The sequence below is a fragment of the Ixodes scapularis genome, unplaced genomic scaffold (assembly GCF_016920785.2).
Source record: "Ixodes scapularis isolate PalLabHiFi unplaced genomic scaffold, ASM1692078v2 PGA_scaffold1__304_contigs__length_218370807, whole genome shotgun sequence".
Taxonomy (NCBI): domain Eukaryota; kingdom Metazoa; phylum Arthropoda; class Arachnida; order Ixodida; family Ixodidae; genus Ixodes; species Ixodes scapularis.
The window spans coordinates 54282525-54306560 of NW_024609846.1; the positions used below are offsets into that span (position 1 = coordinate 54282525).

A 24036-nucleotide genomic window follows, 5' to 3' on the forward strand; every position below is an offset into this window, starting at 1 on the left:
ATTTCCATCAACGCATTCGTCTCTAACCTTGTACATGAATGATCCTAAACTTGATAAGTTAACGCATCGTTTACAGAACGACCGCCTGCCGATGAGCTACCTGTCAAAGAACCACCAGCGATTCAACCGTCCATGCCTTCTCTGCCCTTACTGCAACCTTCGACATCCGGACCAACGGATAAACTACCAATCATACGCCAGAAAAGTGCTCGACAACCAGCTTCAAATAAGCCATCATCTGTCGTTCCTTTAAGTATGCTCAAGACCTTTTTTTTTTTTTTTTTTTTTTTTTTTTAGTCAACCGATGCAAGTAGAAAGGAAAAGAAAGCGAAGGAATTACCTAATAGTCCTGTAATTGTGTCTGTAAAGCAAAAACATGATTCATCTTACCATTTGTGAATGATATTTGCTTTTATAATTCCTGAACATCACCGCCACTTCACCGCTTTTTTGCTTTCTTTTACATACGCTCCTCCAGCAATTCCAAAAGTCTTGTCTCCCTTCTATTTGTCTTTCTGCCCAACCCCATCTTGCCGCTGACGCACTTCCATGTCAGGGCCATAATACTCGGTTTCGTTTTCGCGAAATGCTTCACCTCAAATTCAAATTCTCCCTCGCGCTCTTCGCGCTTGCGCCTTTCCTTTTTTCTGCTTCACTCGGCACTCCAGCGCCTTGAGATCACTGATGGATCAATGCTACCGCGGTTTGAGATCCTCCGATTTTTTATTTCATTTCCGTTATCTCCGCTTACCAATAGTAGCCGCAGAAACTCCCCCCCCCCCCCATTTTCCCCCTCGTTTTGCCTTAATTATTTAGACCACTCACCTTATTAATCACATTACGCCTGCTGCACACATTTGTGCTTGAGTGTGACCAATCGCTTTTCAACCGCTTGTAACCGCTTACAACGAAACGATAAATTGCGCCATTTACCGGGTAGCCCTGAAGCACTTTCAATCTACGCATGCTTTTTTTCATTTTTCTTTCACCGTGGGTTTGAAATAATTTTGACAATCGTACAAGCAAAGGGTTGGCAACCGGCGGACCGCGAGACGCTACTAGAGAAGCCCCCCCCCCCTCCCTTCCCCTCCCCCTCCCTCCCCCCCCCCCCCACACACACACACTCTCCACACACACACACACACACTCCAGTACTAATGGCGCAAGGTTACTGTTGGTTATAAGCCTGGTATGATTTGACGACTTTCAGGGCGCCGAAAATACACAAGGACAAGATACAAGAAAGGAGACGTGAACAAGGCGCTCGCAACTAGCGTTTATGGAAAAAACCACAATAAACGTATTGAATCTGAAGCTACCCAACAAGAGATCAATGTATTATTTATTTGCAACTGTCTTGCACCAATGTGAGGTACTGGAAATCGACCGTCAAGTTTTCGTTCGGAATCTGGTGTGGTCCATACCATTGTCAATTTGAACAGTTTCTGTCCGACTCAGGGAATCGCTATGAGGATTCTAACCAAGCGACTGGTCAGAGGTTTTGCAAAATATTTTATTGTCCTCATTACAAAAAGAAATTGGACGGTAACACTCAGCGGTTTTCAGCTTGTCTCGGTCATTGGACTCTGGAATCAGAACTGTGCGACTCTGCGAGAATGATGGAGTCAGAACCTGCAACTTCAGGAGGCACAAAATATAGCCTGCAGCACAGACCATAAACAGTTCACTTCGCGTTTTAGCTTCTATATTTACGAGCGGATCGCCTCCCGCCTACTCCGCCTCCGCCCCCCCCCCCCCCCCCCCTCCCCCCGGGTTTTCATCCGACCCGCTCTGTCTCCGCTTTGCGACAATTTGGCCCGAGTTAGCAAATGGTCGCCGACCCCTGGTATATGCGACCATTTCTCATGAATATCGTGTAGATTTGGTCTCGCAAAAACCTTTCAGTCTAGTACTATTCACACAGGAAGCGTCTACCCGATGGATGACGCCAATGTGCTAGTATGCTTTCTCGTCGTGGGCCGGCACAGGCGGTTGCCAACGCAGTCGGTCACACTCAAAGTGTGTGGAAGTTCCTTTAGAGAGTGCTTCTTTAAAAACATTGTACTTGCCGACTACGACTTTCGAGACTGCTGTGACCTGATGCGACTTTGGAAACATCAAGAGCGACAAACTGGGATATAACAACGATTAATAATAATCACGTTCCTATTCAGTTTAAAACTAGGCGACTGACGAACTTCCTTGCTTACAGCACAACCATTTGTCGACAAAGCAACCGTTGTAAGACCATCTAGTACGTCAGCACCATCGGCACCTTTGCCGGTTTCAGGACCACAAGCTCCTCGACATCAACCACGACTCCCTGAGACTCTGACGGATTCAAAACCATCTATCGCGGAGCCAAAAGAGAAGTCATCCAATGATGGTGTTCAGACATCTGAGGACGGTTAGAGTACGTCCCGCTCGTGGCTTCTTATCAAAGTGCGGCCAGCGCGATCTACTGTCACTTACCATTAAGAGCGCCGGGCCCAAGAGCGACACAAAGCCGGTTGCCATTGCACAGCGGCCCACCGGGAGTTCAAACATCAGTTCAAGAACAATCCGTTCGATGCGGTATGCAATTGTGCGACAGAATGCGGTTTCGGACTGACGTGAGCAAAACGCTAGAGATGGTAACTTTTTATTATTATTTTAATGTGAAACGTTTCTTGGCTAGCTGTTCGGCACTTCGTGAAGCCCAGATAAAAGCGTGGCCGCGGTGCACGACACTTATTAATTTTGAGTGCGTGTGTGTGTGTGTGTGGAAAAAGAGGGGGGAGGGGGAGAGGTCATTGCGGTTAGAAAGCGTTTGCGCCAGGCGGGGACTGAACCCAGACCTTTTAGATTATTAAGCGAGTGACTTTCCAGCAATAATTAAAATTTCTTTATACAGAAAACTCGTCCAGCAGTTTTCCCCAGTCAGGCATTATGTCCATAGATTCAAAAACACTTTTTACTTGGGCAATAAGTTAAATGAAATAGTTTGGAGCGGAGTTTGGTTTTTCCGCTGCATGGCGCACATCCATGCTCGATTTCTACAAACCAAACAAACCTAACGCCGTAATCATATCAAATGGAACACTTTCATGTTTTTTGAATCGAGAGAAATCGTATGGAATGTGCGGTTATCCGTGGGTATTTTTAAACGTTCGCTTTAGAATATCCCAGAATATACCTGCACCCCAGCAGTCTATAAACACATGCTCAATTCTCTCGGGTTGCTTGCACAGTAAGCAGATCACTCCCAACCGTACAAACTTGCCTCTCCGGTCCATCCACACTTGAACAGGCAACATGGCACTACGCAGCCGAAAAAAAAATGAATTTGCGGCGGGGAGTATGCACATCTTTTCCACTCGAACTAGAACATCGTCCCCATGCATAGTGTGTATAAAGACTTGTACGTTCAGTGAAGGAGGGAAAAGGCTGTCAAGCGAAACTCCTATCACTTTTCTTTCGCATAATAGCGAACAAATACTCCCGCGAGTAGCGGACCATCAAAAAATTCAAAGTATGCACTACATATTTTGCCAACCCAGTCAATGAATAATGATACCAAAAAAACGGCAAGTGAGGTGTTATCCTGGTCTGCAACATGACCTGCAGCAGGGAGTGTTTTTGATCCCTCAGAAACAGAAAGCGCGAATCAATTTGTCTGACGAACAACTGGGATAGCCCAAGACCTCCTTTCGCAACACTTTTTTAAAAGGTTATCACGTCTCATTGGTTTCCCCGTAGTTTTACGTATAAAAACAGTGAACACTCTGTGCATTTTCTGAATACTGATTCGCTCACACAGCTGCAACACATACCACGGTTCGGCTATAAGAAGAAAATTGCACAGTGGCTCCCGTGAAAATGAACAAGTCTCGACCGCAACATTTGGTTGCCCGCTCTTTCAAATCATCGGCCACGCTCGACCAGTACTCTGTATATTATTCTGCATTGCTTGTACCGCGGCCGGAGATATTTACGAGGCGAACAGGTCCATCTTATACCTTCGAAGTACTGAGGGTTTGTGTCCCACTCGCTACACCGGATGCCATTACACTTATCGTTATTAACAACGGCTCCTTTGATTTGCAGAAGCTAGAACACAGTTCTAACACAGCAACGACACGTTCTTTGTTGCTGCAAAGGACGGCGATATCGTCTGCACTTTAGTTTCTTCGTCACCCATACGAAAACCTTGCACTCGTTGCGACTGGATAATGCTTAAACTAAAGGGTTCTAAATAAAGTGATGGTGTTCCAGCTGTTCCATGGTGTTCAAAACTTGAAATGATGCGCTGTCTTGAGTAATTTGTTGCACGGCCTCTACGGCCTTCTCTGCTTCGACTGCGTCCATGAACTGTCCGAGTGATCTTGAATCCGACGTCCTTGAGCAGCAGATGCATATGTCTTCACGCATTCCTCTGTAGCGTTGCCGAAACGGTGACACTGGGCACATCGCGGAACGCGACAGTCCCGTCTAATATATCCTGTTCGCCTGCATTGCAGGCACAAAGGTGCTCTCCCCAGCACCAATACCAGGACCTTGCATCCCTCTAGTCGTATTTCGTGAGGAATGTTGTCGACTGTCAAGTTTTCCTTGAGGGTCATTCACACGAGCCGTGTATTTGACTCCATGGTTTCAAAACCTGGCTCTTGGAAGCATTCCCGAAACACACCGGACATCTTGCCGAACTTTTCAAGATTTTTCTGCACTTTAACGTTCGGAACATCATGTAAAACCCAGTAAAGTTTTATCTTGACTTCGGAGTTCGCTAAGTCGAACACGAGGCACCGCCCCCTTTGACCTTGAGCTCTTTCGCGGCCTCCGATTTTATTTTTGAAGCTAACGAGTGCACTTTTGAACATCAGAGATTATTCATCTGGTACGCACCTGCCGATGCCGAATCCTTGATAACGTTCAGCTTTTCCAGATTCTTTCGAAAATCTTGTATCCGATGGGGGCGTTTCTCCACATCGCACTGTAAAAACACCACGTTCGTCACGACTCATCCAGCAAGCAGGGGTGACGAAATGACCTGGTAGTCTTGAGACACATCTAAAACAGGAGAAGCACAACCAGAAATTGTCAATGCAGCTGCTCCACCGGAGCTCATTTTACGTCCGTTATCGGCGAATGCCGGAAGTGGAATGATGTCGCTACACATCGCCTTGAATTGAGGTGCTATTTGGCGAGAAAATCATGCTGGGCATCCACTCTTCAGCCGGCAGACAGCAACTTTACACCCTGTCACACGTTTTAACGTGTCAGACATGGTAAAAGTGTAGCGCATAAAAGACGAGGCGCGGAGAAAGCAAAACACAGGACGTGCGCTCGTCCTTTGTTTTGCTTCTTCTATGTACCGTCTTTTATGCGCGACTCTTTTACCATGTCTGTCAACAACCAACTAACCTGACAATATACTATTTTAAGCTGCGTTTTAAAGGAATACTTCAACGAAATTTGAAATATACCCGTCATGTTCACAAATAGGCTGAATATGATCCACAATATCCGTAAATGACAATCGAACGTTTGTATTTTGAGACTGATGACTGTATTTTTCGTTATAAATGGCCCACAATGGCAAGCGCTCGGAGAGCAGCCAGCGGAGAGCACGTCACATCCGGCGCAATCGTGACGTATATTATCTCGGGACCAGCAAAGCTGCGTCGAGGCTGACGACGTCAGGGTGCCTAGCCGTTCTAGCCACCGAAGCGGTCGAAGCACGCCAGCGATCGGGCCACCGCAACTAACCCTAAAGCTGCTTTTTTTTTTTTTTACGAATTTTGAGTAACGGTTTAATCTTCTATAACCTTGTAGAGGGAAAATAGCGACGTCTGGTACACACAAAAGAGAGTCCCGGTAAGAGTCCCTCCCCTGTTCTCTTGTGCAGGCCGGAGAGCTGTCGGGATGACGTCAGGTTCAGAGCATGTGTAGTTCGAGGCGAGACAGTCATCGTCACTACCTGTCAAGGTTCCTAGACGGGCATTACAAACGACGCTTTAGCGACATCAACCAGGTGCTCTTTGCTAATCGTTTAATTCCATTTAAAATTCCTTTTCGTATCTTTTTTTAGCAAAATATTGGTGTGTCCGACGTGATACTGCTTTGAACACGCATAGAACAAAAAATAAAAACGCCGGAATTTTGTTGCAGTATCCCTTTAACGTGAACCGTTCCTTGGTTAAGTGTTCGGCGTTTCGTGAAGACTGTATAAAATCATGACCGCGATGCTCGACAGTTGTTGGTTGACGAGTGGGAGAGGGGTGAGGTGCTCGACGCTGATTGGTTAACGGGGAGGTCGTGTGACCAGAGGGGTAAAAAAGACAAATTTTGGTGCTTTACGCGCCAGACTGACGACGGGCATCTGGTACGCCCCAGAGGAGGACTGAGGGCTACTTTCGACCACCTGGGAATCTTTTGCCGTGCAACCGAAAGCTCTGTTACACGGCGCCTTTTCCGTAATAAGCCTCAGTCATATTTCGGGCACTTGGCCGGGACTCGAGCACACCACCTGGAGATGGTCGGTTCGAGGTGGTCGGGGACCTCGAACACCTGCCCGCACTGAGGCGAGAGCAGCTCGAGGGTGTTGAAGGCTCTGAAAGATCCCCAGGTTTATCAGCCCGAATGGCGGTAGTCGCGCGCTTCATTTTAGGAAGAACTATCAAGTGTACACATTGTACGCGTTAAACTATCTGATGAAGAGCGCCGTGAACGTAGGCGTATGGCGTCTGGAAACTCAGAGTATCGCTGAATATTTGTGATGCTACAACATTTCACGTATGCAACACAATTGCCTAGAAATGGATTCGAACCCACCACCTGGAGATGGTCGGTTCGAGGTGGTCGGGGACCTCGAACACCTGCGCGCACTGAGGGAGAGGAGCTCAAGAGTATTGAAGGCTCTGGAAGATCCCCAGGTTTATCAGCCCGAATGGCGGTAGTAGCGTTTCATTCTAGGAAGAACTATCAAGTGTACACATTGTACGCGTTAAACTCTCTGATGAAGAGCGCCGTGAACGTAGGCGTATGGCGTCTGGAAACTCAGAGTATCGCTGAATATTTGTGATGCTACAACATTTCACGTATGCAACACAATTGCCTAGAAATGGATTCGAACCCACCACCTGGAGATGGTCGGTTCGAGGTGGTCGGGGACCTCGAACACCTGCGCGCACTGAGGGAGAGGAGCTCAAGAGTATTGAAGGCTCTGGAAGATCCCCAGGTTTATCAGCCCGAATGGCGGTAGTAGCGTTTCATTCTAGGAAGAACTATCAAGTGTACACATTGTACGCGTTAAACTCTCTGATGAAGAGCGCCGTGAACGTAGGCGTATGGCGTCTGGAAACTCAGAGTATCGCTGAATATTTGTGATGCTACAACATTTCACGTATGCAACACAATTGCCTAGAAATGGATTCGAACCCACCACCTGGAGATGGTCGGTTCGAGGTGGTCGGGGACCTCGAACACCTGCGCGCACTGAGGGAGAGGAGCTCAAGAGTATTGAAGGCTCTGGAAGATCCCCAGGTTTATCAGCCCGAATGGCGGTAGTAGCGTTTCATTCTAGGAAGAACTATCAAGTGTACACATTGTACGCGTTAAACTCTCTGATGAAGAGCGCCGTGAACGTAGGCGTATGGCGTCTGGAAACTCAGAGTATCGCTGAATATTTGTGATGCTACAACATTTCACGTATGCAACACAATTGCCTAGAAATGGATTCGAACCCACCACCTGGAGATGGTCGGTTCGAGGTGGTCGGGGACCTCGAACACCTGCGCGCACTGAGGGAGAGGAGCTCAAGAGTATTGAAGGCTCTGGAAGATCCCCAGGCTTATCAGCCCGAATGGCGGTAGTAGCGTTTCATTCTAGGAAGAACTATCAAGTGTACACATTGTACGCGTTAAACCATCTGATGAAGAGCGCCGTGAACGTAGGCGTATGGCGTCTGGAAGCTCAGAGTATCGCTGAATATTTGTGATGCTACAACATTTCACGTATGCAACACAATTTGCCTAGCAATGGATTCGAACCCACCACCTGGAGATGGTCGGTTCGAGGTGGTCGGGGACCTCGAACACCTGCGCGCACTGAGGGAGAGGAGCTCAAGAGTATTGAAGGCTCTGGAAGATCCCCAGGTTTATCAGCCCGAATGGCGGTAGTAGCGTTTCATTCTAGGAAGAACTATCAAGTGTACACATTGTACGCGTTAAACTCTCTGATGAAGAGCGCCGTGAACGTAGGCGTATGGCGTCTGGAAGCTCAGAGTATCGCTGAATATTTGTGGTGCTACAACATTTCACGTATGCAACACAATTGCCTAGAAATGGATTCGAACCCACCACCTGGAGATGGTCGGTTCGAGGTGGTCGGGGACCTCGAACACCTGCGCGCACTGAGGGAGAGGAGCTCAAGAGTATTGAAGGCTCTGGAAGATCCCCAGGTTTATCAGCCCGAATGGCGGTAGTAGCGTTTCATTCTAGGAAGAACTATCAAGTGTACACATTGTACGCGTTAAACTATCTGATGAAGAGCGCCGTGAACGTAGGCGTATGGCGTCTGGAAACTCAGAGTATCGCTGAATATTTGTGATGCTACAACATTTCACGTATGCAACACAATTGCCTAGAAATGGATTCGAACCCACCACCTGGAGATGGTCGGTTCGAGGTGGTCGGGGACCTCGAACACCTGCGCGCACTGAGGGAGAGGAGCTCAAGAGTATTGAAGGCTCTGGAAGATCCCCAGGTTTATCAGCCCGAATGGCGGTAGTAGCGTTTCATTCTAGGAAGAACTATCAAGTGTACACATTGTACGCGTTAAACCATCTGATGAAGAGCGCCGTGAACGTAGGCGTATGGCGTCTGGAAGCTCAGAGTATCGCTGAATATTTGTGATGCTACAACATTTCACGTATGCAACACAATTGCCTAGAAATGGATTCGAACCCACCACCTGGAGATGGTCGGTTCGAGGTGGTCGGGGACCTCGAACACCTGCGCGCACTGAGGGAGAGGAGCTCAAGAGTATTGAAGGCTCTGGAAGATCCCCAGGTTTATCAGCCCGAATGGCGGTAGTAGCGTTTCATTCTAGGAAGAACTATCAAGTGTACACATTGTACGCGTTAAACTCTCTGATGAAGAGCGCCGTGAACGTAGGCGTATGGCGTCTGGAAACTCAGAGTATCGCTGAATATTTGTGATGCTACAACATTTCACGTATGCAACACAATTGCCTAGAAATGGATTCGAACCCACCACCTGGAGATGGTCGGTTCGAGGTGGTCGGGGACCTCGAACACCTGCGCGCACTGAGGGAGAGGAGCTCAAGAGTATTAAAGGCTCTGGAAGATCCCCAGGCTTATCAGCCCGAATGGCGGTAGTAGCGTTTCATTCTAGGAAGAACTATCAAGTGTACACATTGTACGCGTTAAACCATCTGATGAAGAGCGCCGTGAACGTAGGCGTATGGCGTCTGGAAGCTCAGAGTATCGCTGAATATTTGTGATGCTACAACATTTCACGTATGCAACACAATTTGCCTAGCAATGGATTCGAACCCACCACCTGGAGATGGTCGGTTCGAGGTGGTCGGGGACCTCGAACACCTGCGCGCACTGAGGGAGAGGAGCTCAAGAGTATTGAAGGCTCTGGAAGATCCCCAGGTTTATCAGCCCGAATGGCGGTAGTAGCGTTTCATTCTAGGAAGAACTATCAAGTGTACACATTGTACGCGTTAAACTCTCTGATGAAGAGCGCCGTGAACGTAGGCGTATGGCGTCTGGAAGCTCAGAGTATCGCTGAATATTTGTGATGCTACAACATTTCACGTATGCAACACAATTGCCTAGAAATGGATTCGAACCCACCACCTGGAGATGGTCGGTTCGAGGTGGTCGGGGACCTCGAACACCTGCGCGCACTGAGGGAGAGGAGCTCAAGAGTATTGAAGGCTCTGGAAGATCCCCAGGTTTATCAGCCCGAATGGCGGTAGTAGCGTTTCATTCTAGGAAGAACTATCAAGTGTACACATTGTACGCGTTAAACTATCTGATGAAGAGCGCCGTGAACGTAGGCGTATGGCGTCTGGAAACTCAGAGTATCGCTGAATATTTGTGATGCTACAACATTTCACGTATGCAACACAATTGCCTAGAAATGGATTCGAACCCACCACCTGGAGATGGTCGGTTCGAGGTGGTCGGGGACCTCGAACACCTGCGCGCACTGAGGGAGAGGAGCTCAAGAGTATTGAAGGCTCTGGAAGATCCCCAGGTTTATCAGCCCGAATGGCGGTAGTAGCGTTTCATTCTAGGAAGAACTATCAAGTGTACACATTGTACGCGTTAAACTCTCTGATGAAGAGCGCCGTGAACGTAGGCGTATGGCGTCTGGAAACTCAGAGTATCGCTGAATATTTGTGATGCTACAACATTTCACGTATGCAACACAATTGCCTAGAAATGGATTCGAACCCACCACCTGGAGATGGTCGGTTCGAGGTGGTCGGGGACCTCGAACACCTGCGCGCACTGAGGGAGAGGAGCTCAAGAGTATTGAAGGCTCTGGAAGATCCCCAGGTTTATCAGCCCGAATGGCGGTAGTAGCGTTTCATTCTAGGAAGAACTATCAAGTGTACACATTGTACGCGTTAAACTCTCTGATGAAGAGCGCCGTGAACGTAGGCGTATGGCGTCTGGAAACTCAGAGTATCGCTGAATATTTGTGATGCTACAACATTTCACGTATGCAACACAATTGCCTAGAAATGGATTCGAACCCACCACCTGGAGATGGTCGGTTCGAGGTGGTCGGGGACCTCGAACACCTGCGCGCACTGAGGGAGAGGAGCTCAAGAGTATTGAAGGCTCTGGAAGATCCCCAGGCTTATCAGCCCGAATGGCGGTAGTAGCGTTTCATTCTAGGAAGAACTATCAAGTGTACACATTGTACGCGTTAAACCATCTGATGAAGAGCGCCGTGAACGTAGGCGTATGGCGTCTGGAAGCTCAGAGTATCGCTGAATATTTGTGATGCTACAACATTTCACGTATGCAACACAATTTGCCTAGCAATGGATTCGAACCCACCACCTGGAGATGGTCGGTTCGAGGTGGTCGGGGACCTCGAACACCTGCGCGCACTGAGGGAGAGGAGCTCAAGAGTATTGAAGGCTCTGGAAGATCCCCAGGTTTATCAGCCCGACTGGCGGTAGTAGCGTTTCATTCTAGGAAGAACTATCAAGTGTACACATTGTACGCGTTAAACTCTCTGATGAAGAGCGCCGTGAACGTAGGCGTATGGCGTCTGGAAGCTCAGAGTATCGCTGAATATTTGTGGTGCTACAACATTTCACGTATGCAACACAATTGCCTAGAAATGGATTCGAACCCACCACCTGGAGATGGTCGGTTCGAGGTGGTCGGGGACCTCGAACACCTGCGCGCACTGAGGGAGAGGAGCTCAAGAGTATTGAAGGCTCTGGAAGATCCCCAGGTTTATCAGCCCGAATGGCGGTAGTAGCGTTTCATTCTAGGAAGAACTATCAAGTGTACACATTGTACGCGTTAAACTATCTGATGAAGAGCGCCGTGAACGTAGGCGTATGGCGTCTGGAAACTCAGAGTATCGCTGAATATTTGTGATGCTACAACATTTCACGTATGCAACACAATTGCCTAGAAATGGATTCGAACCCACCACCTGGAGATGGTCGGTTCGAGGTGGTCGGGGACCTCGAACACCTGCGCGCACTGAGGGAGAGGAGCTCAAGAGTATTGAAGGCTCTGGAAGATCCCCAGGTTTATCAGCCCGAATGGCGGTAGTAGCGTTTCATTCTAGGAAGAACTATCAAGTGTACACATTGTACGCGTTAAACCATCTGATGAAGAGCGCCGTGAACGTAGGCGTATGGCGTCTGGAAGCTCAGAGTATCGCTGAATATTTGTGATGCTACAACATTTCACGTATGCAACACAATTGCCTAGAAATGGATTCGAACCCACCACCTGGAGATGGTCGGTTCGAGGTGGTCGGGGACCTCGAACACCTGCGCGCACTGAGGGAGAGGAGCTCAAGAGTATTGAAGGCTCTGGAAGATCCCCAGGTTTATCAGCCCGAATGGCGGTAGTAGCGTTTCATTCTAGGAAGAACTATCAAGTGTACACATTGTACGCGTTAAACTCTCTGATGAAGAGCGCCGTGAACGTAGGCGTATGGCGTCTGGAAACTCAGAGTATCGCTGAATATTTGTGATGCTACAACATTTCACGTATGCAACACAATTGCCTAGAAATGGATTCGAACCCACCACCTGGAGATGGTCGGTTCGAGGTGGTCGGGGACCTCGAACACCTGCGCGCACTGAGGGAGAGGAGCTCAAGAGTATTAAAGGCTCTGGAAGATCCCCAGGCTTATCAGCCCGAATGGCGGTAGTAGCGTTTCATTCTAGGAAGAACTATCAAGTGTACACATTGTACGCGTTAAACCATCTGATGAAGAGCGCCGTGAACGTAGGCGTATGGCGTCTGGAAGCTCAGAGTATCGCTGAATATTTGTGATGCTACAACATTTCACGTATGCAACACAATTTGCCTAGCAATGGATTCGAACCCACCACCTGGAGATGGTCGGTTCGAGGTGGTCGGGGACCTCGAACACCTGCGCGCACTGAGGGAGAGGAGCTCAAGAGTATTGAAGGCTCTGGAAGATCCCCAGGTTTATCAGCCCGAATGGCGGTAGTAGCGTTTCATTCTAGGAAGAACTATCAAGTGTACACATTGTACGCGTTAAACTCTCTGATGAAGAGCGCCGTGAACGTAGGCGTATGGCGTCTGGAAGCTCAGAGTATCGCTGAATATTTGTGATGCTACAACATTTCACGTATGCAACACAATTGCCTAGAAATGGATTCGAACCCACCACCTGGAGATGGTCGGTTCGAGGTGGTCGGGGACCTCGAACACCTGCGCGCACTGAGGGAGAGGAGCTCAAGAGTATTGAAGGCTCTGGAAGATCCCCAGGTTTATCAGCCCGAATGGCGGTAGTAGCGTTTCATTCTAGGAAGAACTATCAAGTGTACACATTGTACGCGTTAAACTATCTGATGAAGAGCGCCGTGAACGTAGGCGTATGGCGTCTGGAAACTCAGAGTATCGCTGAATATTTGTGATGCTACAACATTTCACGTATGCAACACAATTGCCTAGAAATGGATTCGAACCCACCACCTGGAGATGGTCGGTTCGAGGTGGTCGGGGACCTCGAACACCTGCGCGCACTGAGGGAGAGGAGCTCAAGAGTATTGAAGGCTCTGGAAGATCCCCAGGTTTATCAGCCCGAATGGCGGTAGTAGCGTTTCATTCTAGGAAGAACTATCAAGTGTACACATTGTACGCGTTAAACTCTCTGATGAAGAGCGCCGTGAACGTAGGCGTATGGCGTCTGGAAACTCAGAGTATCGCTGAATATTTGTGATGCTACAACATTTCACGTATGCAACACAATTGCCTAGAAATGGATTCGAACCCACCACCTGGAGATGGTCGGTTCGAGGTGGTCGGGGACCTCGAACACCTGCGCGCACTGAGGGAGAGGAGCTCAAGAGTATTGAAGGCTCTGGAAGATCCCCAGGTTTATCAGCCCGAATGGCGGTAGTAGCGTTTCATTCTAGGAAGAACTATCAAGTGTACACATTGTACGCGTTAAACTCTCTGATGAAGAGCGCCGTGAACGTAGGCGTATGGCGTCTGGAAACTCAGAGTATCGCTGAATATTTGTGATGCTACAACATTTCACGTATGCAACACAATTGCCTAGAAATGGATTCGAACCCACCACCTGGAGATGGTCGGTTCGAGGTGGTCGGGGACCTCGAACACCTGCGCGCACTGAGGGAGAGGAGCTCAAGAGTATTGAAGGCTCTGGAAGATCCCCAGGTTTATCAGCCCGAATGGCGGTAGTAGCGTTTCATTCTAGGAAGAACTATCAAGTGTACACATTGTACGCGTTAAACTATCTGATGAAGAGCGCCGTGAACGTAGGTGTATGGCGTCTGGAAACTCAGAGTATCGCTCAATATTTGTGATGCTACAGCATTACACGTATGCAACACATTTGCCTAGCAATGGATTCGAACCCACCGCCTGGAGATGGTCGGTTCGAGGTGGTCGGGGATCTCGAACACCTGCGCGCACTGAGGGAGAGGAGCTCAAGAGTATTGAAGGCTCTAAAAGATCTCCAGGTTTATCTGCCCGAATGGCGGTAGTAGCGTTTCATTCAAGGAAGAACTATCAAGTGTACACATTGTACGCGTTAAACTATCTGATGAAGAGCGCCGTGAACGTAGGCGTCTGGCGTCTGGAAACTCAGAGTATCGCTGAATATTTGTGATGCTACAGCATTACACGTATGCAACACATTTGCCTAGCAATGGATTCGAACCCACCGCCTGGAGATGGTCGGTTCGAGGTGGTCGGGGATCTCGAACACCTGCGCGCACTGAGGGGGAGGAGCTCAAGAGTATTGAAGGCTCTAAAAGATCTCCAGGTTTATCTGCCCGAATGGCGGTAGTAGCGTTTCATTCTAGGAAGAACTATCAAGTGTACACATTGTACGCGTTAAACCATCTGATGAAGAGCGCCGTGAACGTAGGCGTATGGCGTCTGGAAGCTCAGAGTATCGCTGAATATTTGTGATGCTACAACATTTCACGTATGCAACACAATTGCCTAGAAATGGATTCGAACCCACCACCTGGAGATGGTCGGTTCGAGGTGGTCGGGGACCTCGAACACCTGCGCGCACTGAGGGAGAGGAGCTCAAGAGTATTGAAGGCTCTGGAAGATCCCCAGGTTTATCAGCCCGAATGGCGGTAGTAGCGTTTCATTCTAGGAAGAACTATCAAGTGTACACATTGTACGCGTTAAACTCTCTGATGAAGAGCGCCGTGAACGTAGGCGTATGGCGTCTGGAAACTCAGAGTATCGCTGAATATTTGTGATGCTACAACATTTCACGTATGCAACACAATTGCCTAGAAATGGATTCGAACCCACCACCTGGAGATGGTCGGTTCGAGGTGGTCGGGGACCTCGAACACCTGCGCGCACTGAGGGAGAGGAGCTCAAGAGTATTGAAGGCTCTGGAAGATCCCCAGGTTTATCAGCCCGAATGGCGGTAGTAGCGTTTCATTCTAGGAAGAACTATCAAGTGTACACATTGTACGCGTTAAACTCTCTGATGAAGAGCGCCGTGAACGTAGGCGTATGGCGTCTGGAAACTCAGAGTATCGCTGAATATTTGTGATGCTACAACATTTCACGTATGCAACACAATTGCCTAGAAATGGATTCGAACCCACCACCTGGAGATGGTCGGTTCGAGGTGGTCGGGGACCTCGAACACCTGCGCGCACTGAGGGAGAGGAGCTCAAGAGTATTGAAGGCTCTGGAAGATCCCCAGGTTTATCAGCCCGAATGGCGGTAGTAGCGTTTCATTCTAGGAAGAACTATCAAGTGTACACATTGTACGCGTTAAACTATCTGATGAAGAGCGCCGTGAACGTAGGTGTATGGCGTCTGGAAACTCAGAGTATCGCTGAATATTTGTGATGCTACAACATTTCACGTATGCAACACAATTGCCTAGAAATGGATTCGAACCCACCACCTGGAGATGGTCGGTTCGAGGTGGTCGGGGACCTCGAACACCTGCGCGCACTGAGGGAGAGGAGCTCAAGAGTATTGAAGGCTCTAAAAGATCTCCAGGTTTATCTGCCCGAATGGCGGTAGTAGCGTTTCATTCTAGGAAGAACTATCAAGTGTACACATTGTACGCGTTAAACTATCTGATGAAGAGCGCCGTGAACGTAGGTGTATGGCGTCTGGAAACTCAGAGTATCGCTCAATATTTGTGATGCTACAGCATTACACGTATGCAACACATTTGCCTAGCAATGGATTCGAACCCACCACCTGGAGATGGTCGGTTCGAGGTGGTCGGGGATCTCGAACACCTGCGCGCACTGAGGGAGAGGAGCTCAAGAGTATTGAAGGCTCTAAAAGATCTCCAGGTTTATCTGCCCGAATGGCGGTAGTAGCGTTTCATTCTAGGAAGAACTATCAAGTGTACACATTGTACGCGTTAAACTATCTGATGAAGAGCGCCGTGAACGTAGGTGTATGGCGTCTGGAAACTCAGAGTATCGCTGAATATTTGTGATGCTACAACATTTCACGTATGCAACACAATTGCCTAGAAATGGATTCGAACCCACCACCTGGAGATGGTCGGTTCGAGGTGGTCGGGGACCTCGAACACCTGCGCGCACTGAGGGAGAGGAGCTCAAGAGTATTGAAGGCTCTAAAAGATCTCCAGGTTTATCTGCCCGAATGGCGGTAGTAGCGTTTCATTCTAGGAAGAACTATCAAGTGTACACATTGTACGCGTTAAACTATCTGATGAAGAGCGCCGTGAACGTAGGTGTATGGCGTCTGGAAACTCAGAGTATCGCTCAATATTTGTGATGCTACAGCATTACACGTATGCAACACATTTGCCTAGCAATGGATTCGAACCCACCACCTGGAGATGGTCGGTTCGAGGTGGTCGGGGATCTCGAACACCTGCGCGCACTGAGGGAGAGGAGCTCAAGAGTATTGAAGGCTCTAAAAGATCTCCAGGTTTATCTGCCCGAATGGCGGTAGTAGCGTTTCATTCTAGGAAGAACTATCAAGTGTACACATTGTACGCGTTAAACTATCTGATGAAGAGCGCCGTGAACGTAGGTGTATGGCGTCTGGAAACTCAGAGTATCGCTCAATATTTGTGATGCTACAGCATTACACGTATGCAACACATTTGCCTAGCAATGGATTCGAACCCACCGCCTGGAGATGGTCGGTTCGAGGTGGTCGGGGATCTCGAACACCTGCGCGCACTGAGGGAGAGGAGCTCAAGAGTATTGAAGGCTCTAAAAGATCTCCAGGTTTATCTGCCCGAATGGCGGTAGTAGCGTTTCATTCTAGGAAGAACTATCAAGTGTACACATTGTACGCGTTAAACTATCTGATGAAGAGCGCCGTGAACGTAGGCGTCTGGCGTCTGGAAACTCAGAGTATCGCTGAATATTTGTGATGCTACAGCATTACACGTATGCAACACATTTGCCTAGCAATGGATTCGAACCCACCGCCTGGAGATGGTCGGTTCGAGGTGGTCGGGGATCTCGAACACCTGCGCGCACTGAGGGGGAGGAGCTCAAGAGTATTGAAGGCTCTAAAAGATCTCCAGGTTTATCTGCCCGAATGGCGGTAGTAGCGTTTCATTCTAGGAAGAACTATCAAGTGTACACATTGTACGCGTTAAACTATCTGATGAAGAGCGCCGTGAACGTAGGCGTCTGGCGTCTGGAAACTCAGAGTATCGCTGAATATTTGTGATGCTACAACATTTCACGTATGCAACACAATTGCCTAGAAATGGATTCGAACCCACCACCTGGAGATGGTCGGTTCGAGGTGGTCGGGGACCTCGAACACCTGCGCGCACTGAGGGAGAGGAGCTCAAGAGTATTGAAGGCTCTAAAAGATCTCCAGGTTTATCTGCCCGAATGGCGGTAGTAGCGTTTCATTCTAGGAAGAACTATCAAGTGTACACATTGTACGCGTTAAACTATCTGATGAAGAGCGCCGTGAACGTAGGTGTATGGCGTCTGGAAACTCAGAGTATCGCTCAATATTTGTGATGCTACAGCATTACACGTATGCAACACATTTGCCTAGCAATGGATTCGAACCCACCGCCTGGAGATGGTCGGTTCGAGGTGGTCGGGGATCTCGAACACCTGCGCGCACTGAGGGAGAGGAGCTCAAGAGTATTGAAGGCTCTAAAAGATCTCCAGGTTTATCTGCCCGAATGGCGGTAGTAGCGTTTCATTCTAGGAAGAACTATCAAGTGTACACATTGTACGCGTTAAACTATCTGATGAAGAGCGCCGTGAACGTAGGCGTCTGGCGTCTGGAAACTCAGAGTATCGCTGAATATTTGTGATGCTACAGCATTACACGTATGCAACACATTTGCCTAGCAATGGATTCGAACCCACCGCCTGGAGATGGTCGGTTCGAGGTGGTCGGGGATCTCGAACACCTGCGCGCACTGAGGGGGAGGAGCTCAAGAGTATTGAAGGCTCTAAAAGATCTCCAGGTTTATCTGCCCGAATGGCGGTAGTAGCGTTTCATTCTAGGAAGAACTATCAAGTGTACACATTGTACGCGTTAAACTATCTGATGAAGAGCGCCGTGAACGTAGGCGTCTGGCGTCTGGAAACTCAGAGTATCGCTGAATATTTGTGATGCTACAGTATTACACGTATGCAACACATTTGCCTAGCAATGGATTCGAACCCACCGCCTGGAGATGGTCGGTTCGAGGTGGTCGGGGATCTCGAACACCTGCGCGCACTGAGGGGGAGGAGCTCAAGAGTATTGAAGGCTCTAAAAGATCTCCAGGTTTATCTGCCCGAATGGCGGTAGTAGTGTTTCATTCTAGGAAGAACTATCAAGTGTACACATTGTACGCGTTAAACTATCTGATGTAGAGCGCCGTGAACGTAGGCGTCTGGCGTCTGGAAACTCAGAGTATCGCTGAATATTTGTGATGCTACAGCATTACACGTATGCAACACATTTGCCTAGCAATGGATTCGAACCCACCGCCTGGAGATGGTCGGTTCGAGGTGGTCGGGGATCTCGAACACCTGCGCGCACTGGGGGGGAGGAGCTCAAGAGTATTGAAGGCTCTAAAAGATCTCCAGGTTTATCTGCCCGAATGGCGGTAGTAGCGTTTCATTCTAGGAAGAACTATCAAGTGTACACATTGTACGCGTTAAACTATCTGATGAAGAGCGCCGTGAACGTAGGCGTCTGGCGTCTGGAAACTCAGAGTATCGCTGAATATTTGTGATGCTACAGCATTACACGTATGCAACACATTTGCCTAGCAATGGATTCGAACCCACCGCCTGGAGATGGTCGGTTCGAGGTGGTCGGGGATCTCGAACACCTGCGCGCACTGAGGGGGAGGAGCTCAAGAGTATTGAAGGCTCTAAAAGATCTCCAGGTTTATCTGCCCGAATGGCGGTAGTAGCGTTTCATTCTAGGAAGAACTATCAAGTGTACACATTGTACGCGTTAAACTATCTGATGAAGAGCGCCGTGAACGTAGGCGTCTGGCGTCTGGAAACTCAGAGTATCGCTGAATATTTGTGATGCTACAGCATTACACGTATGCAACACATTTGCCTAGCAATGGATTCGAACCCACCGCCTGGAGATGGTCGGTTCGAGGTGGTCGGGGATCTCGAACACCTGCGCGCACTGAGGGGGAGGAGCTCAAGAGTATTGAAGGCTCTAAAAGATCTCCAGGTTTATCTGCCCGAATGGCGGTAGTAGCGTTTCATTCTAGGAAGAACTATCAAGTGTACACATTGTACGCGTTAAACTATCTGATGAAGAGCGCCGTGAACGTAGGCGTCTGGCGTCTGGAAACTCAGAGTATCGCTGAATATTTGTGATGCTACAGCATTACACGTATGCAACACATTTGCCTAGCAATGGATTCGAACCCACCGCCTGGAGATGGTCGGTTCGAGGTGGTCGGGGATCTCGAACACCTGCGCGCACTGAGGGGGAGGAGCTCAAGAGTATTGAAGGCTCTAAAAGATCTCCAGGTTTATCTGCCCGAATGGCGGTAGTAGCGTTTCATTGTAGGAAGAACTATCAAGTGTACACATTGTACGCGTTAAACTATCTGATGAAGAGCGCCGTGAACGTAGGCGTCTGGCGTCTGGAAACCCAAAGTATCGCTGAACATTTGTCATGCTACAACATTTCACGTATGCAACACAATTGCCTAGCAATTTACTATAAATTGTATTCTTCCAATTGCTTCGTGATTGTTGCAGGAGGGTAAGCTTTTCGCGCAGGTGCTGTTCGAGCCCTGTGACCCAGATGTAATTCGAAACGTTCTAAAGCGACCTAAGCTCCAAACTAAGTGGTATATCATCCGCAAACATCGCGTCACAGTGCTCCAAGAGGACACTTCTCATGGCATACTTTAGACTGCTAGGGCTCCCCTGATGACGACATTGCCAACAGGCACGTGGCAAGGATTTTGATTCGGGGAGGGCCCGCCCATGACAAAATGCTGCATGAGGGGGAGGGGGGAAAGGAGGCTCCAGCAAAATGGAAGATTTTGGGGGGAGGGGGCGGGCCCCATGCTCCACCCCCCCCCCCCCCTCCACCCCTGGATGCGTGCCTGGCGAACAACAGATGTACGTACCAGACATTTTGGTAACGTTTCAGGTGTCAAAACCAAAAATACAACTCACGTAACTTGAACGACATAATGTTAGGGAGCTAAAGAACTACAGCCCCCCAACAAGTGGAAGTGACCCTCTTGGACCATGCTGTACTTCATGTCGCAGCAGGGTTTCTTCGAGCGCGAATGAACCTATCGTCCGCGATAGTTTTACTGCGCGAAATGCATGTATCGATATAGTGCAACTCAATTAGCACAAACAAGCAAACAGTGTTGTTGTTATTGTTGTTTTTCATCTAAACTTCATTCTTTATAACTTGTAGTGTGGTAGAAAGTGATTATTCAGAGACCCTTAAGCAGTAACGTTTGGCTTTCTACAGTGGCATGAGAGAATACAACGCGAAAAGGCTCGAGTATCACGGAGCTTCGAAAGTATCGAGAATGTAACCAAAGAAACAACTACCAAGTAGTTCCTTTTTTTCTAAGCTCATTCGGTTAAGTGTAACTATTAAGCTTCATCAAAAGTACTTTTTTGCCTCAAAGCAAGTAAGTTATTTGCATCAAAACGTGATCGGGGCCTTGTCCTATCGATGATTTCTGTGTGGACCGAAATATCTGTGACTCTGCGAGGAAGTTGGAGAGCGGGTTTTGTTGGAATCGACATCTACGGGACAAATCACATCCAGGAGCCATACTCCGTGTCACTAGTTGCGTGCAGTACAGGCGAAGCCAACGCCAGGCGAGGGGAGCAAGGGCAAGCACTAGGAAGGCTGGGGAGAAAAAGAGAAACCTCCTCTCCTCTCTAACGTTCCAAGTGCTCTCCATTTTTCAACTAGAACTCTATTGCCCTCCTCTCCCGTCCCGCCTTCCTAGCTCTCGCCATTTCTCTCTTTGCCATGGCGTTGCCTTTGCTTGCACTGCGCAGAGCTTGTGACACGGAGTATAGTCTACACACCACCTAACAAAAAAGGAGATGTGCTTCCTGAGGCGTAAACGATGTGTGTAAACACTCACTTTAATAGAAATATATCAAAGTGTGGACAGAGGGATGAGGGAATGATAAGTTTTGTCATAACAGTTTTTTCCTCTGCTACACTATTGTGGTTAGCGGCTACAGTTTTATGTTTTGACTCAACGTTTAAACATCTCATCAACAAGATTTTCTTCTTTTTCTTTTTGTGCAGCAGCGGACCTTGCAAACAGCCTCACCGGGACACTGGGCACACTCAACCCTATAAGTGCAGCTGCGAAAGCAGCCGGAGGAGTGTCTGGAGCGATTGGGGCCGCAATAAATCTCATGCCTTCTTCTCTCACAGGTCTGTTATAAAGCCACTTTACATGGCCTCTCGCCGCGATTGGTCGCACGCGGTACCCTGGCAACGAGCCGAGCTAGCACGATTTCCATAGCATCCGACAGAGCCGAGCAAGGACGACATTTGCCGAAAAAGCGTTCGAAAATTTCGGAGTACCGCTCGCGTACTTGTCTGCTTTTTTTCCATTCTCGATTAGCGCGAAGTTCAAATTGCCAGTTGTGCCCCCACGTGCGTTGAGCATGAGGTGAGTGAAGGCGCCCATATCTTCAGACAGTCTCCTCTATATCTACAAAGCCTGGCAGTTCGATGACGGAGCCATAGAGTGCCCGGTCGCAGATTATGAGCTCGAGGATCTGGTAGCACAGAGCATTTCTGGGGGAGTCTGGAAATTAAGGGCACAGCTTTTACAGCGGCGGGTACCCGAAACATGGTTTTCAAACCCGACGAAGAAAGAAGCGGTAGCCCGAGGAACGCGAGAAGCACGAGCGGGCATTCCATCGCTCGGGACAAGTGTGTTTCGGCGTCTCGCCGCAGCGGGGCGCCCGTTACATGACTCTTTTCTTCCGCTCTACCTTTTCACTTTCGGTGGCCGCGTCTCGTGGCGATCCGCAAGGCTTTATCAGTATAGAGGAGGCTATGCTTCAGATATACCCGTGCCGATATACCATCCACGCTTTTGTGTGGCTTTTACTCACATTTACATACTTTTACCGCTCTTTTATGAACGGGTGGAGATATAATATAAGCCATACTACGGTGATAAGATTGTCGCGCCAATTTCTTCACATTGCACCCTGCTAGGCCATGCTGCATTTAGCCAAAATGTAACAAAATTGCGCCAGCAATGCGCCAAAACTTAATGTTACCCTAAAAATATTGAAAATATATGATATCTCCTACAAGCCTACACGTCCGGATCGTTACAGACGGCTTGCAGGAATCTTCAGAGCTTTCGATTAACACCTCAAAAAACGTATCGTTCGATTTATACTTTCCATCCAACGCTGACAGTGCTCTAATGTACCATAATATGTATTTGTCGTGTTCTCGCGCTCTGTTCGGGAGGGCAAGTTAGATTTGTTAAGTGCGCTTGTCATCGTGCACTGGTGTAATGCAGTGAAGCGAAAACCGCATAGTATGTATCGCGATTTTGCGCATCTTGTTTTGCCACAGCACAGCCGCGTGCTAAGGAGAAAGCGTTCTCCCGGTGAGGGATGTTACACAGTCATGCGTCGGGTCCATTAAAAAAGGAGAACTTGTGAGTTCTGATGTAATTAACTGTACCTTGCAGTAAAACTGTATCAATAAAACTGTGTCAAAAAAACTGCAACTATAGTATTTCAACTGTTTTAGCAAATGATTTAAAATAAGTTACTACAAATAGGGTGGTTGAAGAAGATTTAAAAATTAACTTTTTCGGGAACTTCCAGCCACGGCGGACGCCGAGAATTGCAAAAAAGAAAAACGTTATTTTGCCAAAAAGATTAAAAAATACTAATTATTTTTTTTTTTTTTTGTTAAATTAAACATGACTCATCTGCGTTTGCGTATCACTGGCCTTCCGCCTGCTACACGATTGTTAAGTCCAGCAAACCGCGGCGCTTTACACGTGCTTCAAGTCGTCCTAAACTTGACTGATTTAGGGGTTTTCGACAGGGACACCCTGCTGTTATTATTCTGTTTGTGAATATAACAAAACAAAAACATAATACATTAAAATATTATGCATGATAAAGTGTAGAAACGGGCATAAGAAACAAATTATCTTAGCCCTAACCGCCTTTTTTTTTATGCTGCATACGCCTCAATTCGTGGTCACGGCTTCACTCAACATTTCGACATGATATCAACGAGTGTGCTGATGTCTTTTTTTTATTATTTCCTTTATTAGGGGACCTTGCGAAGGACGTCACCGGGACCTCAAGCGCGCTCGAAACCGCACCTGTCGCCGGGAAAGCAACTGAGACAGTTTCTAAGGCGATTCGGACCGCAAGCAGTCTCGTGCCTTCACCTCTCAGAAGTTTACTTGCCGCTTCAACAGGGAAAAAGTAAAGACTCCAAAGGCTTTTGGGCGTTTTTACTTGACTCAAACGTCATCAAACGTCCTATGTCCGTAACGAACCTCTAAGGTAACACGCCGCACTACAGAAAGCACACGTGTACGATAACCCTGGAACCGCGCTCTATTCAATTTCAAATTGCTTGCATAGAGGTTTGAAGAGCGGGGACTTAGCCCGCCTTGAAATGTCGTCCTCGTTGTACATGAACAATTTAGCCACTGCACTATGACTACTAACCTGGGTGAGGCATTTAACTTGAATCATGCACTAGTGATTCCACGACCGCTCGAGCGGTACGATGCTCGTCCTGTTCAAAACGGGCACGCAGGGATTTATGTATCCCCC

General features: G+C 48.3%; 1 protein-coding gene across 1 annotated transcript in view; it reads left to right on the forward strand.

The window, feature by feature from the left end:
• LOC121835937 overlaps nucleotides 1-23702 on the forward strand; it is a 42694-nt gene extending 18992 nt beyond the window's left edge. Inside the window, exons 5-6 of the mRNA XM_042290502.1 lie at nucleotides 21503-21634; nucleotides 23523-23702. Coding sequence (XP_042146436.1) covers nucleotides 21503-21634; nucleotides 23523-23683 — 293 coding nt within the window. The 3' untranslated portion in view covers nucleotides 23684-23702. The remainder of the gene's footprint in view (nucleotides 1-21502; nucleotides 21635-23522) is intronic.
• Nucleotides 23703-24036: the final 334 nt, after the last annotated feature.